This window comes from Sabethes cyaneus, chromosome 2, assembly GCF_943734655.1.
Source record: "Sabethes cyaneus chromosome 2, idSabCyanKW18_F2, whole genome shotgun sequence".
Taxonomy (NCBI): Eukaryota; Metazoa; Arthropoda; class Insecta; order Diptera; family Culicidae; genus Sabethes; species Sabethes cyaneus.
This window is the reverse complement of record NC_071354.1, coordinates 130,108,783-130,128,867: the sequence shown is the minus strand read 5'-3', so window position 1 is coordinate 130,128,867 and position 20,085 is coordinate 130,108,783. Positions and strand designations below refer to the sequence as shown.

Below are 20,085 nucleotides of genomic sequence, written 5' to 3'. Positions count from 1 at the left end.
TTGAAAGCTCTATCGTCTGGTAGAATTTAAATTTTGATTAATCCCCCTAAAAGTGAAATAAAAAAAATATTTTTCTTCAGTTTCAATATAACACATTGACGAGGTCTGCAAAGTTTTAGAGCATATTATCACAAGAAATTTTGCTGAAGATAGCAACCTTCTATCTATTCAGCGAAGATAGAAAAACCTTATTTATTGTACAGTTGGATTTCGAATTTGGCAACGACGCGTGCAAGGTGCTATATCTCTGCATATTAGTGTTGATAGGAGGAAATGCTTAACAACTTAGGGACTATATGTATTGGCACACTTCATTGTGCCTGATTTTTAATTTCAGGTATAATAAATTTAAGCTTGTCACGAGGTTTTCAAGCCACCGTAAATCTCGCATGTGCATAATATTACTCGATATAAATTTTCAAACCATGGTTCATTATGTAGTACCATTACCATTATATTTTATTTATAAAAAAGTTGTATTTTTGATCTTAATTTTCTTAATTTCTGGCTTTACACGAAAATTTACGAATATCCAAGTTAGTCTCATACAACCGGTGCCAACATACTGAGAATCTTTTTGTATGGTAATTTAGCATTGTTTGTTTTCGTGTCTCGCTCGTTGCATTTTTCCGACAGCGGTTGTTTTAGAACGCCATTTTGCATTCATTTGAGCACAATTAGCAATGGTGCGTTTACAAACCGGAAGTTTTATTGAAATCTTATAAATGTGCATTTTAATCGTAAAATCGGTTACCTGCGAACATCGCGCGATATTTCTATCATATGATTATCAAATTTATACAGCTCCCTAATAAAGTAGTTAGAGTTTTTAAGCTAGTTCTATGATCGAAGGATGTCAAAAGGTATCTCACGCAGTCAATGTTTTCGATTTAATTGCCAAAATAAACCCGTTTGTCTCAGGACAGCTATCGTGCATTGCAATAAATGTCTATCGGTATTTAATAACTGACCGCGTGCGGTTTCGAACGAATCGAATATGTTGATAGCACATAACTTCCGGTGCGGTAAACTGATTTTTCATAGTTTTTTGCTATATCGGATCTCCACTACCTGTTTCGCAATGGCCACGTAACCAAAAACGTCCTCAAATCGTACGCGAGCTCGAATGACAGTGATCGCACCACCTGCCTCGGTGGTTCCAGATCAATTCTTTTCTACTAACAACAACTCCTTCCTGTCCTGTAACACTTGTGGATGATGCGGAGGATTCCTCGGTCTCTAGTAGCAGGAAGTGTCGGACTAACATTCCTTTCCCTCCCAAATTGACCTGCATGGGCGTGGCCAGCCTTGCTATTGATCATCACAAAGAATTAGATCACCAGAAAATGCACACTGAAAATGATCTGCTACTCCCAAGCATCATTCTGATAGTTCTTTGTGCAATCTCAGCAATCTTATTATTCATATTTTATCCCAAAACTAGATTTCATTTCCAGTCGATTGGTGAAAAGAGAACGAAAATCCGTCGAGTAATGACTGAGATATGGCCATTTCAATGAAATCAGTTCTGGAAATGTTGCCAGTAATGTCCTACCTTCATGACCATTTTAAAACATGACCGAAAGTATACTAATATGGCTATCAAGCTTCAAACATTAACGAGGGTTGAAAATCCTAAAGTTTGACATCCATATTGATATGGTTTCGGATATTTCCTAAAACGACTGCTTTCGCCGGGGTACCTAGAACCTGCTACAGGGTTGCCATGGCACGCCGTGGACCTAGAAATGCTTCCAGTACCAATGGCTCATAAAACCTTAATGTTTGATACTAATATTGTAATGGTTTGCATCATGTCCTAAAATGGCCACAGCAATAGATGTTACTAGTACTGATTTCACGGAAATTGCCGTAACTTGGTTGTTTCTCGACGGATTTGCATCTTACCAATCAACTGGAAATGAAATCTAGACTCGGGATAAAATATGAATAATAATAAATTTCCATGACAAAAAAGATACAAGCGATGGAAAAAAACAGTTTTTGTCATACCCTAGTCAGTTTCTTTAACTAAAAAAGTGACAGGTAACTCATTTTCGGTTCGTCGAAACCAAGTGGGCATGAATCTCGATGAAACTTTCTGAATCTTTTGCTCGAAAACTTGCGGAGTATCAGTCGATGAATGCAGCAGAAAATATTGACTGCAAGCAAACGGCAACAAATATCATCGTATCATCACGAAATCGATCCGTGCTCCCTAACGTAAGTACCAGGCAATCAAATTTGTAGCGTACATTTCATGAAAGCGCTTAAATGTTGAGCTCGAAAATTATTATCAATTTCCCACCCTTTCGTACGCGATGACTTATAATCGTCGCGGGCGAAACCGTCGCCAGAATCGTCGCGGGGGCAAATATCGTTTATTTTGTCAAGTAAATCAATAGCTTACGTGCTAGACAAGCATAATATATGCTTATAACTTACATACAGCCAAGCAGATTCTTTCTGCGACGATTTCAAGCAATCAAAAAAGTGAGCAGCGCGTTTGTTACCAAAGAAACGGGCAATATATTGTTAGAACTTTTTCGACCAACATTGAACAGAGTCACGCACAACAATCATCGTTGAGCGAATTAGATTTAATGATGAGATGACAGGAGGCCGCAAGTGACTGAGCTCCAATGTCATTTCTTTAGTCAGTTTCTTTAACTAATATTTAAGGTGATACGGTACTGAATCCCAATATGGCCGGAAAAATGGCGTCATTGTGAGGATATAGAATATTGGATGTCCGGCCATGTTGGATTCAGTACCGTTTCACCTTAACGACTAAGCTACAATTGTGTATTGCAATCACCATATCGTACATGTCGACGTGTATCATTGCAGTTTAACTTTTTGACGTAGGACTACGTCTTACGGCAAGTTTTGAGATAGGGTGTCATTCCAAAAAATCTAAAAATGCGAGCGTCACGAAAAATGAAAGGTTTTGAGCGCTAATAGCTCAGCGGTTTTCCGATAGATTTTCAATATTCTTACACCAATCGATCGGAAAATCTTCTAAGAATTGACCCAAATGTAGAAAAATATGGATTCTTGATGTTGAACTATTGAAAAACTGAAAATAATGAACCAATGTTTTACCAGAATTCTCGCTTCGTGATTGGTTGGAAGATTCTTTACGATGATCTAAACCTATACCAATTTGATATCTGTGCTTGGAAAGTAAGCCAAAACAAGTGACAGTTTCCTCATTTCAACAAGATTTCTTAACACCGCGGTTAGACCTAGACCATTTTGATGCCCTTGCTTGGGAAGTACGCCAGAGAGAGTAACAAAGCCCCTTCGTGCGAACAGATTTCTTACGAACGCGATTAAACCTAGTCCAATTTGATGTCTGTGTGCCAGAAGTGGGGGGAAGTGTGCCAGAAAAAATGACAGCAAACTCTTTACTGCGATATCTGTGTTGGAAAAATGTGCTACAGCTGTAGTGTTCGGTGTACGACTCTGTATGAATACGCATGCTTGCCGTTTCATTAGAAGTGTAGTGGAAAGATGTGCTGTTGATAAAATAGGATTGAATTGGTAAAATCCCTTCAACGTGGGAAACCATGGATAATAAAAACAATCTTTAATTTCAGTAAGGTAGCAGGAAAGCAATATAGTTTGTGTTCTTGATTTTGTTAAATTGTTCAAATGTACAATCTTTTGAGAATTGAACGAATGCAATGTTACTATGTACTTTGATAAATGTTACATACAACGCATGTAGCATGTATATATGTTGCATATAGCATGTATACATGAAGAATCGAATGATTACAAGCATGAATACATGCTACTATCACTACAAAGAGACTTACGTAGTCCTGCGTCACCTATATATGCGGTCGTGTCTTGTACACAACCCCTCTGATTTTTTTTTTCAATGAATTAATTTTCCAATTTTTTTTATTTTAGGAACGGCGATCTTACCAATTCTTGGCGAATCAATCTAGCGGTATGCAATATGATAAAGTCGTAATTCCAAATGTACCAATGCTTACTGCTGTTTCGAAATACTTTCATGAGTCATTCTATAAAAAAATGATTTTAAATACCGCACTGAACAGTGTTAATGCTGTTCCATTTAAAACACTTCCGGTTGATTCTTTCTTGTGGGGTTACGAGGATGAACTTTTAAACCTGGCAAAAAAATTCTCTTTCGACAGTGAAATATCATTTGAAAAGTTTGGAATCCTAATGACGGTTGGTGCATATACATCTTAGTATTTTACAATTTTCAATTCTTTTTAATTGCAGCGGAATGGAACCAGTGCTGAAACATTTACGATATACTCAGGCGAAACAGATTTGAAACAATTGGCTATTATAAAGGGGCTAGATGGAAAATCTTCGTTAGATTTGTGGACTACAGACGAATGCAACCGAGTGGATGGAACAGATGGTTCTCAATTTCCACCTCATTTGATGGACAAACGGCAGACTTTGTATGTGTTTATCAAATCTTTATGCCGAAAATTTCCGTTGCAATATGAAAAAGAAGTAACTTTATTTGACGGAATTCCTGCATGGCGATATAAAGCTCCTCTAGATGTATTTGCGCATCCTAATATTAATGTTGATAACCAATGCTTTTGTCATCTCGGTTCGGCATCTTGTCCACTAAGTGGATTACTAAATGCCACTCTGTGTTCATATGGAGCCCCTATTTATGCTTCATTCCCACACTTTTATACTGGTGATGAAAAACTGCTGGAAACGGTTGATGGTCTACACCCGCAGCGAGAAAAACATGAAACTTATGCCGATATTCACCCACGGCTAGCTTTTCCAATCGATGGTGCATCACGATTTCAGATTAACGTTCAAGTGAAAAAGACTTCGTACATTACAGGTAAGTTATACAAATAAATTATTTGCGATAATAATTAAAATGTAATCTTTTATTATAGCTTTAGAAAAATTCGAAGACGGTGATATTCTACCAGTCGTTTGGCTGGAAGTAGTTCCGGGTGTAATCTCAGAAGAACTTCGCAACATGATCTACCACAGCACCTTTAGTGCTAATGCAATTCAGTTGTCTTTCAAATATGGTTCACTTTTAATTTGTGTGACCACGCTCGCGCTTCTAACCATGGCGTGCTACTGCCGTACCAAAAATAGTCCACATGTTACATACAGTTGTAACGAACAACCTACTCAAAAGAAAGAAAGTGATGGTACACAGCGGTTGAACTCGTCGAATGAAATGAAGAACCATGATATTTAATATTAATAGATAATATTTAAAAATAATTAGCTTAACAGTATAACTCAATTTAGATCCAATGATGGTTGTACATAACTGCTAGTTGAAGGTTACAAGTGAGTGTTATCCTTTGTAGTGCCAACAAACAGATGTTAGAGGGGAATGTCCGAGACAGGACGTCTCAGAAAAGTAGAAAAGTTTGGTATTTTAGAAGAAAAATAAGGTAACTGTAACACAGATACAGTTGCAATCTGATTAACAATTATTCTTAAATCTCATGATTAATGACTTAAACAACTAAGCATACTTAACTAAGGAGGTATACATTGCGTTTTCATAAACACTAAAATCCATACCGCACCGCCTGTAGCGCGGTGTAGATTCCAGAATCACAGAGTTTTGTTCATGCTTAAATTTGGGACCCTATCATTTCCTCCGCAATATTTAATTCTGTAAGTATAAATTTTTCTGTAATATACATACCCAAGGAACAATTTTTGCTTATTAAACGTTTCACCGACAGCTTTTATTCAGCACATGCTGTATAGCTGCTTTTAAAGTATATCTAAACACCTCTGTTCAATGCTTATACAGTTGGTTTTGGAGAATTTAAACAGCACAGTGCTGAATATGGACGTGGAAGATGCGTTTGTATGACTGTTAATCAACGTATAGTAAGACGTTTATTCAGTACGCATAAAGATGTTTATTAAACTGCTGCTAATGACACTGAAGCTACGTTTATTCCACAGCAGTTCAATATTTAGACAAGCAAAAAGAATAAAATATGCAGGAAGTAGCTACTGTTATTTTATTTTGTGGGTTTCGTTATTTTCATGTTCACTTTTGTATTCGTATTTTTATAATTTAATGAGAGACTTAGTAGGAAATCGTTGGTTGACTCAAAATTTATCAAGCCTGCCATTTACTTTTTTCATTCATCCGGATTCGAACTTACATCCTGACGATCGGAAGCCATCGACGAACACATCTGAGATAATCTGACAGATGACAGGCGCCGAGTTTTTAGCCGATGTGTATTTACCAGTTTAAGTTTGTCAAGCATGGAACAAAAATGGGCTAAAATACATTTAAGTGCTGAAGAGTAGTTTCTTAAATCATGTTTGGCATCTGCTGTACAAGGTTGCTTTAGAAGCATTTATTCTACACATATTAAACATTTAATAAACTATTTGTGCTAAAGTATTTCGCTTGTACCACCAGCAATACCAGCAACATAACACACTCACAACGCAAAGTTTTTTTTCTCTTGAATATTGACGACGGTGAGCGGTGCTACTGAGTGAAATTCACTGGAAACTGGAAATCCAGAACTTTCGGCTAGCTGCGAACATTGTGTGCGATTGTTCAGTTAGTTAGCAGTGATGTTATTAGTTAGCAGCAGTAGTGATTAGTTAACAGCAGAAGTGGTTCGTGCCAGTACCGCAGAGGAATAGTACTTTTGTCACCCCGTCATTAGTTTACGCAGATAGTACTGCTTCCTGAGCTAAACGCTACGTATATTTGTCATCGGATCGGATTTAGTTTTTTTTATCTAAAAAACAAAAAGCAGCAGTTGATGGCAAGAGCAGAAGTGGGTTTTTTGCGCACCGGCAGCGGGAGCTGATCACGCGATTACGGTACGGCGCTACCAGCAGTGGTGGTATCGCCACTATGCCACCCGACCATAACAATTCTGGTGGCTTTAGCCCGACGCAATTCATCTCGCTGAGCAAATCTATTGTGAGTAACTCGCAAAGCGTCAAGCAGAGCTGGTTGCCTTGGACGAGGGATAACGACACGCCGAGGGAGAAGATACATACCGTCCAGACAACAACAAATAAAAGGATTGCCACGACCAGCAAAGACTTGTCTGCTAAAAGTGGTAATGAAAATTTTTTCTATTCTTAATCTGTAAAAAAAAGAAATAAAGTGTACCTAATATAAATTTATTTATATAAATTATAAAGTGTAAAGTATAAAGTGTCATTCAAGTTATTGGTGTTATTGGCTGCCATCAAGCACTATTTATTCCACACCTGCTCTTGGTGGTGCTACTGATACGTTTGTACGACGATTAATCGACACATATTTCACACTTGCTCTCAACAATGCAGCAGATACGTTTGCGCAACTTTCATTCGACCCTTATTCCATCACTATTCCACAGTTGCTCTCAGCAATGCTGGTGATTCGTTTGCGCAACATTTATTCCACTTTTATTCTGCACGTGCTGTCAGCAATGCTGCTGATACGTTTGCGCCACGTTTATTCCATCCTTATTTCACTACTATTCCACACGTGCTTTCTGTAATACTGCTGAAACGTTTGCACAATGCTTATTCCACTCTAATTCCACTTTTTCTCCACAATTGCTCTTAGCTGATACGGTAGCTTTTAAGCGACCGGTATTCCACACCTGCTCTTAGCTGTGCTGCTGATACGTTTGCACAATGCCTATTCGACTCTCGTTCCACACTTAAATAACAACATGTAGATGTTGATTAAAAGCTAGGAAAAATGTGGGATATAACGTTTAAACAACACGCACTTCAGCAAATTCGCTTATTCAGCACTGGATGCTACCACGCAACTCTTATTCCACACCTGCTCTTTTAACTGCTGCCGTTTTGTTCCTTGGGTAGTTTATGAAGTACTTTGATCATCAGGCACAATGGTAGAACCAGAACTTACAAGAACGGAAATAAGTGGTAGGTCCCAAATTTAAGCATGGCCAAAAATCTGTGATTCTGACATCTATGGCTACAGGGTCTAAAAACTACTGAGGCGTCAAGGCGATTTCGAAATATTAAGTGTCAAGACACAAAATGTGTACATACACAAAATCATCTTCACACATACATAAAACACAAACATACACATAGAGCACACGTACATTTCGGTTCTACATTTTGATCAAATTGGATCGGTTTTAAAGTGTCAATTCTGAACTCGCAAAGGATTTGCTTAATATTGCTGATTGCAAGGAAAATTGTACCATCCAAAGTGCGCAATCGCTCATAAAAGTGCAATTTTACATTACATCGTTTCGGTATCTTCGGCGCACTTTTCCGTTACATTCCAAGCAACAAGTGCGTCGAACAGACCGAAACGATTAAGGCTAAATAGCATCTTTATAAACGCTTGCGCACTTATTGATTGGACAATTTTGCTTGCAATCACGGGCGAATATATTTACAATTCTTGCAAACACATACAAAAGCGAAAATGATACAGAAAAAGCGCATCCGATGAATTTAACTATAAATAGGACAGGTAAGTTTCTGTTCGATCCTGTCCGTCTGTGTTATATACTCCCCGCAGCTACAACTGCCAAGTTACTACGTCGAAAAGGACTAATGGCAATTTATATCCTTTAGATTATTCATTTTACATTATTTCATATCCAGCTTTTTACGAGCCATAATATTTGACATTTTAGCAATACATCGCACGTTTTCTTTCCGTTCGTTTCTTTGGTTTTATCATAAAACCGCGATGTATTGCTAAAATGTCAAATAGTATGGCTCGTAAAAAGCTGGATAAGAAAATGTATCCACATTAGCTGATTCGTGTATATGCGTGTCGTCTGTATTTTGAATATTGAGAATATATACGGGATTTGGACCTTCAAATCTTTTATTTTTATTGAAATAGATTGAAATACATTATTTATTAAATGTTCGATAGCTAAGCGGAGGGCGAGTGTGGACTGTATGATGACCGAAGCGAATTGTCCTATCGCCTTGATCGAGAGGATCGTTTGATGCTTGTTGGATGGCTGTGTTGGCTAGCTGCAGGCAATTAAGACCTGCGGAGTTTTCCTGTCACCCTTCGGATGTATCCCGTGCACTATACATACTGTTTTCCAGAAGCGGAAAGATCCATTTCGGTGTTGTAATGGCGAATTAACACGAACGTTCAAATTAGTTAATTACATTTAATCTATACACAAATTACAGCCTAGTATGTACAAAACAATTCACATAAATATACTAAGGATGGTTAAAGGCTTTCATATCGACTGCCTAAGCCACAGGTGAAGCGAGTTTTTATTATCTTGCAATACAATGCACCATTGTCGGTTGTATTGCAGAACGGTTTATTGTTGCGCAATAAGCGCGAAAGTTAGCACTGTTTTTAGGACCGGTCACTCACGGAGAATACAGTAAGTCGTTCGTAAGTTAGTGATGTCCGATTTTTTCAGTTAATCGATTAGTTAACAATCGATTACTTTTTGAGCGGCTAATAATCGACATCGATTAATCGGCGCTGCATAATCGATTAATCGAAATAATCGATTGGTTATAACCTTTACGTCCTGTAACGGGGCGGGATGGGTTTTGGGGCAGGGAGCAGTGACAACCTTCACTTAAGCGCCAGGCAAGGATAAACTTGCCGTGAAGGAGCGTGTTTAGCGATACAATCCCGGTCCGGCTAGAATACCTCAGGGCAGGTTCATCAAACGCTCAACTATAAACTTACGACCGAAATGCCGACTAACCTAACATCGGTTGAATCCGTTCGGCCGACTCAACAGGGGGACAAGAGCAACCATCGGCTAGTACAGTGTCCCCTAGGCATCCTACACTAACCTACCGGAGGCTAACTCGCGAACCGATCTGGGGGGGCACATTCGGGGACTCACACTTTCCGAGGACACATATCGTTGCAAACACCATTTCGAGGGTTAACAGATCTTCATTTACACGTTTCGTTTAATCTAGTGGTTAGTTTTCTTCAGTTTTTCTTACGGCATGCTGCTTCTTGTCGACGAAGGGTCTCTGATGTTCCGATGAACAGATGACTGTGCTAGACTAGCGGTTTCGTAGACCGCTTACAGAGAGCCCGTACCAAATACGTGGTGGGTGGCAAATGTTGAATCGAATGTTTCAGTTCGACCGGGTCCGACATCCGGTAGCCGGTACGAACGGTGATGAATCCACGGACAGTAACAATTGGTTATGTGGTGGGTATAGCATACGGTTGGCTCTTCGGTGATCGGTTCCTACGATCGATGGTCGCGCTCTCAAGCTCTAAGGGAAGATCTCCGTTTGAAGGAGGGTGCTGGTGGTCTTTTGCTTCGTTCGACTAGGTAATCTAACCTCGCTTTAGCGGCTATATTTTCTACCCGTGTTTTTTTCCACGTTACTTCTACTTATTGTATCTTTTCCGAATACTAGTTTACTTCGCTTTTCGTCTTCTCATGTATCACTTTGCGTCTTCTAACTTCTAGCCCTTTCCAATCTTGCGAGTCGTCTCTTAGGTGGTTATCTTTAAAATCGCTCATTCCTTAGACTGATTTGCCTGTCCTGTCAAGCACAGGAGACAGGACTTTACGACGGGGCCGACGATTCAGCTTCGGCTAGTTTCGCCAGGTTCCATCCGGTGGGCATTAGCAGGGTTTGTTTACTGTCGCGGTACCCTAACCTTTTTTCGGGGATAACGGCAGGTAGCGCGAACAGGCTTTTAATGACGGTTGTGTGTGGGATTGGACAATAGGGTTTGTTACCTTATTTATTTTGTAACCTCGTTACAATCCCCGACACCAAAAAATAGTTTTGCGTCCCGTAGTACTGTCCACGAGTGTTTTGGAATGTGCAGTCAGACTTAGGCTAGTTACATAGAAATCGAGGAGACCGCATTTTTTGGTTTTTGTATAGAAAAGACGAAGGGTATTACCCAGTTTTCTAAAAATTCCTTACAAAATTCCGTGTCTGACAGACTGACAAATTTTCGAATTATCTTTTGACGGTGGCACAGTTAGTATCTAGATAAAGTTTAGTTTGGTTTTTAGGCTTCAGCGTGGTATTTAAACCGGCCTACTGCGTGCAAACTGGATGATTAAAAGCAAAGCCTTGGGGTTAAACATCCTTTCTAAGATTTGACCCATCTTTATCGACAGACTTCACAGCCAGATATTAGAGTACAAGACAGTTACGGGGGGGCTATTGCAACAATCCTACTGACTCTATCTAGGAGCACTAGCTGGCTGAGATTTGAACATACGACTACTGGTTTCTTAGATCAGCATCGTATCTCGAAACCAACGAACTGGCTGATTGCGTGTGGTTAATTTAGAAGGTAAGCGCCTGCCACTGTAATAATTAAATTTGTTAGAAATTGTCAAAGAATAAAATTTTAAATAATCCGGCATAATCGATCGGCCAGTTAATCGATTATCTAATAATCGGAACATAAAGCAATCGATTAAAAATTAATCGATTATTTTAGCGGATAATCGATTAGTTCGATTAATCGAGAAGTAATCGGACATCACTATACGTAAGTCCTGCTTGCAGAGCAACCGAACATTACAAACTTCGTACTGCCAAAAAGTGAACTGTATGATATAAAGGGCCCTATTCTCACAGTCGCCTTCACCTCACAGGTCCCGTTTGATTTGTACAGTCACCCAGATCAGCGGAGTCACCTAGATGACTTTTAGAACCGCGAATCCAGCTTTTTACGAGCCATAATGGCGGACATGTTCGTTATATTTGAACAGCATTTTTGACGTTTCCCTATAATAGGGTGATTTATCCAACTTTTTACGAGCCATAATGGCGGACGTGTTCGTAATATTTGAATAGCATTTTTGACATTTCCCTAATACATCGCACGTTTTCTTTCCGCGTGTTCACGGTAAAACTAAAGGAATGTACGGAAAGAAAACGTGCGATGTATTAGGGAAATGTCAAAAATGCTGTTCAAATATTACGAACACGTGCGCCATTATGGTTCGTAAAAAGCTGGATGTATTTTGGACAACCGTTACGCCTCCTCTATTTTGGACATTTTCCATTTGATTTTGCCGTAAAAGTCCAAAATAGAGTACGCGTAACGCCTGTCCAAAATATATAAATCACCCTACATCGCAAGTTTTCTTTCCGTACATTCTTTTAGCTTTACCGTGAACGCGCAGAAAGCAACCGTGCGAAGTATTAGGGAAATGTCAAAAATGCTGGTCAAATATTACGAACACGTCCGCCATTATAGCTCGTAAAAATCTGATTGTGCTCTCACCTAAAAACTACAAGATATAAAGCCCTAAGGGTTGTACGAAAGGGTGACGTAGGACTGTGTCATATAATACTCATTACATTGATAACATGTTTTAATCGATGAAGTGTAACTTTATGTCTGATCATTAGATCAAAGACTAATGCAAACTGCATTTATGACATATGCATATTCGAGTATCTGTGAGTATCCTTGTTTGAGTGTTTATTTGTAAAAGAAGAGCGAAATATTCTGATTTAATTTTTCATTGAATCAATGGTGGTTTTGAAAAAAAACCGTTTGAAATTGTTTGGTGGCCCTGAAAAGAACTATGTTTGAGCTGATAGCACTTCTTAAAAATCAGTACTATAATTACTGTTGCCAATATATAGATGGATGTCGCTATTCGGTCCTTTAGACTTTAGGACCCGCTAATACAGGAGTGATGGGAAATACCAAATCACTGTAAAGTAGAAATGTATTAGTTTTATCAAAATACTGACCGTCCGTCAGTGCGATCGTGCGATAAATGAGCAGATGGCGAACCTAGTGTGCTATTTTATAGTCACTGGCACTGCCGTTGCTACTTGTAAGCTAGTGTAGGTGTGGGAGAAACCAGATCGGCTGCTGCTGCTGCTCAAATAATTATCCGAATGGAACGTTAACCATTTAGAAAGTGTAGAAAAATCTTTCCATTCTTCAATTACTATAGTTCTTATAAGAACTGTTTAAGACCACAACGGCCTGCTGCTGAATTTACTGCCAGTCAGTCGTTCCGTTTTCGTTTGCCATCAGTGTTGGTTTACGATAATATTACGTTTACGATTACGATACGATAATACGATGTAATCGCGAGACCGACAAGCCAATCCAACAAACCCGATCAATATTTGCATTGTATTCAAATTCGAAAACCAAACTCAGACAATCGGTAGTTCAGAGGTTTAGAGCAGCAAGGAATTCCACGACACTCTGACGAGCTGGCGTGCGTGAAATCAATTCCACATACGATACGACGACGTCCGATATATCCCGAATTTTGTTGGCCCCGGTCCGGTTACAATCTTTGCATATTTACCGGAAGTTACTCTGCCTCGGTAGACCACCGAAGCGGTCTCCGAACCAGCCAGCAGTGTGCGCGCAATCGAAGTTGCCGCCACAATGCCATCGGCTTTGCCTCCAATTGCCATTAATGTTACCACTAACAACCGGTGTTGCCGCGAAATGTCCTTGCTCTTGCCACCAATTGCCATCCCAAGCGCTTGGTTTGCCTCCAATTGCCGGTGTTTCCGCCAAAATTCCATCGTTTTTGCTTCCATTTGCCATCGGCGTTGTCGCCAATTACTGGTGTTGCCCCACCAATAGCCGTCGACGGTAAATACTGACCGTCCGTCAGTGCAATCGTGCGATAAATGAGCAGACGGCGAACCAAGTGTGCTATTTTATAGTCACTGGCACTGCCGCTGCTACTTGTAAGCTAGTGTAGGTGTTGGGGGAAACCAGATCGACTTCTGCTGCTGCTCAAATGATTATCCGACGCTGAATGAGCAAGCATTTTCCATGTTTACCATGGTATAACGTAAAATGGAACGTTAACCACTAAGAAAGTGTAGAAAAATCTTTCCATTCTTCAATTACTATAGTTCTTATAAGAACTGTTTAAGACCACAATGGCCTGCTGCTGAATTTGCTGCCCGTCAGTCGATCCGTTTCCATTTGCCTTCAGTGTTGGTTTGCGATAATTTCCATTGAAACTGCCGCCAAAATGCCATCGGGTATGCCTCGAATTGCCATTAATTGCCGCAAAAGTCCTTGGATTTGGATCCAATTGCTGGTGTTGCCGCCAAAATGCCATCGTTTTACCTCCAATTGCTGCCGGTGTTGCCGCCAAATGCCGTTGGTTTCGCCACCAATAGCCGTCGATGATAAATACTGACCGTCCGTCAGTGCGATCGTGCGATTAATGAGCAGGCGGCGAACCAAGTATACCATTTTATAGTCACTGGCACTGCCGCTGCTACTTGTAAGCTAGTGTAGGTGGTGGAGGAAACCATATCGGCTGCTGCTGCTTAAATGATTGTCCGACACTGATTGAGCAAGCTATCGAACAATTTCGCATGTGTGCAATGGGGATAATGCAAAATGTAACGTAAAGTGCATCGCGTGGGATTCGCGTTGGCCATTGCCCGCTGATTCCGCTTGTCTTCGGGGTCGGTGTTGCCGTCAATAGCCATCGATGTTGCCAATTGGATTGGAAAAGGGATGTGGCTTACAAAGTGGTCTCAAAGGTTATCATTTGGACCCAAATCCTTTGGTGTATCTAATTGTCGTCCGTGCCTGTGAAGCTAGGCGATCACAAGGGAAATGTATGGGAAAATTCGCCCTTAAAACTTTACACATATTTTCACTATTTAGCGTATAAAAAATTATTATTAATATGTTACTATAAAATTGCTGGACATTTTATCTATCCAACGACATGTTAACTGTTATGTTTCGTTCAGTAGTATAGTAGCTATTAGCGTTTGAAATATTTCATTCAAACGTTACACTTCTATTTTTCGTTTTTACAAAGTGCTACCCAGTCCCAGTATAGTAAACAAAGACGTAGTCCTACGTCAAAAAAATTAGGTGATGTGACTGTGTAAATAGGGCCCAAAGTGTAGACCTCGAAAGAACTCAAGATATATATAAAATTGTGTGCTCTTTGCGGAGTTCAACCTTGGATGCGTTCAATTGATCACCAGATTGTCACAAACCGTTTGAATCCAGCTTTTTACGAGCCATTATGGCGAACGGCATAATCCGTGTTCATAATATTTGAATCCAGCTTTCTACGAGCCATAATGGCGCACGTGTTCGTAATATTTGAACAGCATTTTTGACATTTTCCTAATACATCACACGTTTTCTTTCCGTACATTTCTTTAGTTTTACCGTGAACACCAGGCTCGTAAAAAGCTGGATAGCGTTTTTGACATTTCAGTCAAATTCACACATCGCATGTTTTCTTTTCGCGCTTTCACGGTATAACTAAAGGTATTTGCGGAAAGAAAACGTGCGATGTACTACTGAAATTACAAAAATACTGTTCGAATATCACGAACAAGGATTATGCCATCCGCTATAATGGTTCGTAAAAATTATTTATTTATTTATTTATTTATTTATTTCGTCAACCGATGTAGACTAGTATAATGCATATACAGTTTCTTATATAGAAGTCTTATAATTAGATGGTGATTAAAAAGTGTTCTTATTCCTTTGTTTCGTTATCTACGCGTTATGATTACGTATTGAATTAAAGTGATGTTTAAGTCTATGCCGAGACATTGTAAAGTCAATAGTTTCGCAGTATTGATTGTACGCTGCCATCATACGATTTAGTGGACCGAATTTTGCATAATTAGTACGATAATGGCTTATGGCAAATAGATTTCGATTACGAAGTTGCCGGGTAGGTGTATAACAGTTCAGTTTTGATAAAAGTGTTGCTGAGTCAATACGGTGCGAAACGATATCGTTTACAAATGAGACCATTGCATAAATACTGTGAGGTGTCCACCAATATATATATCACATTGGCATTTTATGCGAGGGCCCTGCGATTATGATAACCCTGCGATACGTCAATAAGCCTTTCCAGCACTGCCTACCCCGTAACAAAGTGACAGTTATTAACAGTTTCCCATAACACCCGCCGGTGTCAAAAATGTCGCGACGATCGTTTTTACGTGCCGGTCAAAATTGACGCACCTCCGATTTCCAAAGGAAATGTTCACTTGAACGCAAAAAGCTGTCTGGACAACGATTCAAAAAGTGCGTATTGACTATAGGATTGGGCAAAATTCCCGAAAGTATCGATAATTGAATATCAATATCAAATCCGCCGCTTTATCGATACCGTCGATATATCGTTCGTTAAGCATCGATATTAGATTTATCGATACTATTCAAGGCGGCATTCTGGGATAAGGAAATGCTACACAAAAAAGGGATTCATAAAAGTTAATCAATAAAAAACATGTTGAGCTAAGAGAGTGCCCCCAAAACACGCACGCAACACATCACTCGCTCCAGTGCAGCTCTATTTTGGACACGTCGCTTTGTACGGGAAACCGCACCACCTATTCGCGCCCGACAGAATCGTATGCTGCCCCAAAATCCACAAAAATATGATGGGTTGTACTCCCGACACATCTGGATGATTTGCCGAAGAGTAAACATTTGATCCGTAGTAGCACTGGCCTCCATAAAGCCCACCTGATACTTCCCTACACACTCTCCTGCCACCGGGGATAGACGACGCAACAAAAGCTGGGAGAGCACCCTGTTGGTGGCTTTGACCAACGTTATGCTGCGGCAATTGCAGCAATCTATCCGATCGCCCTTTCCGTAGATGGGACAAACCACACCCTCAATCCACTCGTCCGGCAGCCCTCTCCCAAACCCCTGAAACCATCCAGTGAGGTGTCGTTGCTGGCGGTTCTTGACCATTCCTGCAGAATTCCACCGGGTGTTGCTCCTTTCCGGTTCTAGCTCTTTTCGATCTCTGTCCCACCTCTGTCACTTTTACCGCTATTATAGCGTGTACAAAGCTGGAAAGTCTTTGTTATTGCCGTCAACGCCCAATAATACTTTCTGTGCTCTCGGATCAGTTCTGAATTGGATAAGAGTCAGTTCCAATAAAGTAAATTTGAGAATTAAGCTTAGTAGATACCTGAAAAGAAAACAGCACGAGAAAAAATCCTGAAAATATTGCTCTCTTGAGCATTTCCTGGCCTAGTTTTAGCCTATATTTTTTTAGCTGCATATCCCGCTTTATCAAAACAGTATCGGGATGAAATTATCGATTTAGCATAATATCGACGTCGTAAGTATCGATGAAAAATATCGAAATATCGGCCTTCGAGTGTCGATATCGCGGGTTTCGATACGGTATCGCCCAATACTAATTGACTAATTCAGCATTGTTTCATGTTTTCGGCAAAACTGTTTGAATTCTTGGTGGGTTGCTTGATTGATTTGTTTACAAGATAAAAAGCGGTATTTATTACAAAATTGTCACTCTTGAGTACGAGTTGTCTGCTCTAAAATATTTAAATATTGCGTGTTTCAGTGAAGGTTATCCGCTGCGCAATTTAAAATGAAATGCTCTTTCATGATTACTGGATCGATTTTGTCGTTAACAGAACAAGTTAAACAAAATTCAAGAGTAGATCCAAGCAGTACAGATTTTTGCAGTTGTACAAAAAACACTGTTACATGATAGAACCAAATAGAGCATTTTATTATGACAGAAGAACCAGTTATACTGTTATTGTCATTACCACAAAAAACGTTCTGGTATAATGTTGTCAGTTCGTAAAATGCTCTATTGAAATAATAAACCAATTCATTTCTTATATGCACAAGGGATTTTTTGCAAAAAAAAAATGATAATAAGCTCTTTCTTTGATTTTTACGTCGCTTTCAAACATCGGTCGTGAACCATGAACCAGCAGTTTTAGGTACGTTTGATTTGTATGGGAGCTGTCACATTGTTACCGGGTTGAGCACTGCTGTCAAATGCGAGGGATATAACCCCTCGCATAAAATGCCAATGTGATATATATATTGGTGGACACCTCACATCCCCCTCCTTCTCTAATAAAACAGCAACTCCCCTTCACGCGTAATACGTGTTACTATCCTAATCTTCATTACTGTAACTAGCAAGAAAAAAAAAAATCCGCCCAGGAGTATACATGAATACTATACGCGTATTCCGTGCGCACACATAACGGACGTGTGCTTGGCATACAATCATCACATCATAATCAAGAACCCCTTGTAATAATGCGATCGTACTTGGTACTAGCAGCATGGATTTCAGATGTGCGGATTTGTTCGAGATTCGCCTATACTGCCCATGGATGCATATATGCTTAGATGCATTCGACGCATCTGCTGCAGAATGAGGAAAGTAAACAAACATAACAACACGAACATAGACCGCAAATTGCAAACCATGACAGCGACTGGATGAAGCTTAAGGTTACAGGCATTACAGGACGGTAATTAGATTTCATATAAAGTATGCTTTCCAAAATATTAAAATGGTGTTATTTTTACAGTTACTTTAGTTTATAAAATCGCGTTTTGCGGAGCATGCTGCAACAATCAGCACTGCGACGCCGTTTGTCCAAATCTAACAAGAGATGTGTGTCGCGTCCCAGGAGGTCACCTTGTTGACCTGTACGTAAAGAAACAACATGAAAAAAAAAACAGTCAATCTTCAAATCCCTTGAAGTGTCGCCCGTTTAAAATCGTTACCACTAGCTTTTGTGGAGTTTGTTGCCATCGCTGTCCGCGCGAAAAAGGGGCATCAGTGCATTCCTAATTGACGAACAAGTTTCGGCAAGTTTATGAAACACAGCAACCCAACAAAATTATTAATCAGGCTTCTGCTACCAAAAGCAAGTAAACTGTTGGATCGAAAAGCTTGTACAAAATTGAAGTGTCACCGTGTAAATATTAATTTATAGGAATTTTCAAACAGCTAAGAGCTGTTGCTGGAAAGCTCATTTGAATGGCTGCCAAAGCAATAAATGAAACATCAGTTGAAACTGAGCTTCCTAAATAAATATAGCGATTTTATCAGTTACTTTAAATTTTTGCTTGTTTCCCACGCTGTTTTCTTAAAAAGTAAAGCTCTGATCCTACATCTCTTAACAGAGTTTATAATATTGAAGTAGGACTACTTCTTTGATTTCTATATTGGGGTGCACTTTAGAAAAACGAAAAGGGAACATGTAACGAAAAGTGGTTATGGTTTGCACGCTTATAACTCAGTCATCCGTCAACAGATTCTAGAGATATTGGTATCAATCGATTGGAAATTTTTCAAAAAATCCATAACAATACAATAGATTCCATGTTTCCCAAACAGACGTTTAATAATTGAGAAAATATTAGACGTATATTCATTATTTTCATGTTTTTGCCTTCCCACGCCAATGCTTGCCTAGCACAGATGACAGAAATATATACGAGATGAGCTATGGGTTAAGCTGACCTTTGATTGTATTTAATTTACGCTCTATAGAATCCGCGCGAAAATTGTTGAGCTTCAGTGGGTGCTGCTTGCTCGGAATAACGCATCGAAGACAAAGACATTCAAATTCACCAAGCAAGACGCCAACAAACCGAAGAAGTAACCGACTCGCCCGCCAGCGAACGATATGGTTTTTGCTGCTATCAATACCCAGTAAAATCAATGGATTCTCGCTGCAAGCCGTTAGAAGTAAATCACCGCTAGCCGCAATTGTGACGTTCCAAGGTTGGACACGTTTATGAAAAAGGTTTTGAAATTAGCTGTCGAAAAGCTGGTCCAAACAAAAAGAACAGGCGCTTCCGATTTGTTCAAGGTTGATAAAACGGACGAAAACAATTTATCTTTGCTAACTACTGCAAAGGCGGCTCCGATTAAAACTGTACTACTGGAGTAAATATGCGAGTGCCTCCGAACAAAAATCTTCTACTAAGCCAATGAAAACCGCAGCAAAGGCACCGAAAGCCCCAAAGCCAAAAGAAGTTGTTCCAGCGGAGAAGGTGGCCCGAAAAAAACTGCTGTCTAGATATAAATTTCTTTGATTTGCATTACTACTATCTGGTAGAAAACAATCAGTTCTTTTAAGAACTACTGAATAAAAGTATACGAAACAGTTAAATTGATTTTTCTCACATTTTAAAGTGATGTTGACAGTTTAGTATGAGCGTTCGAAGTATGAGCCCGTCAGAAATTACATGTTTAAACTGTATTAAGACAAACCTTCCGAAGAATATTTCTGAACAAAATTGTTCATATACCTACACATGCAAAATAATAC

General features: G+C 39.6%; 1 protein-coding gene across 4 annotated transcripts in view; it reads left to right on the top strand.

Annotated features, from left to right (window-relative positions):
- Positions 1-8,928, top strand: part of LOC128733393 (lysosome membrane protein 2-like) — a 43,469-nt gene extending 34,541 nt beyond the window's left edge. Inside the window, exons 4-7 of one of the 4 annotated variants that reach the window (XR_008411931.1) lie at positions 3,922-4,209; positions 4,264-4,858; positions 4,917-5,664; positions 5,736-8,924. Coding sequence is in view for 3 of the 4 variants with exons in the window: in XM_053826949.1 (XP_053682924.1) it covers positions 3,922-4,209; positions 4,264-4,858; positions 4,917-5,233 (1,200 nt within the window). In the remaining variant the exon portion in view is untranslated. Of the gene's footprint in view, positions 1-3,921; positions 4,210-4,263; positions 4,859-4,916 lie in introns of all 4 variants that reach the window. The other 3 variants (XM_053826949.1, XM_053826950.1, XM_053826951.1) reach the window with 3 other exon arrangements.
- The last annotated feature ends 11,157 nt before the right edge of the window (positions 8,929-20,085 follow it).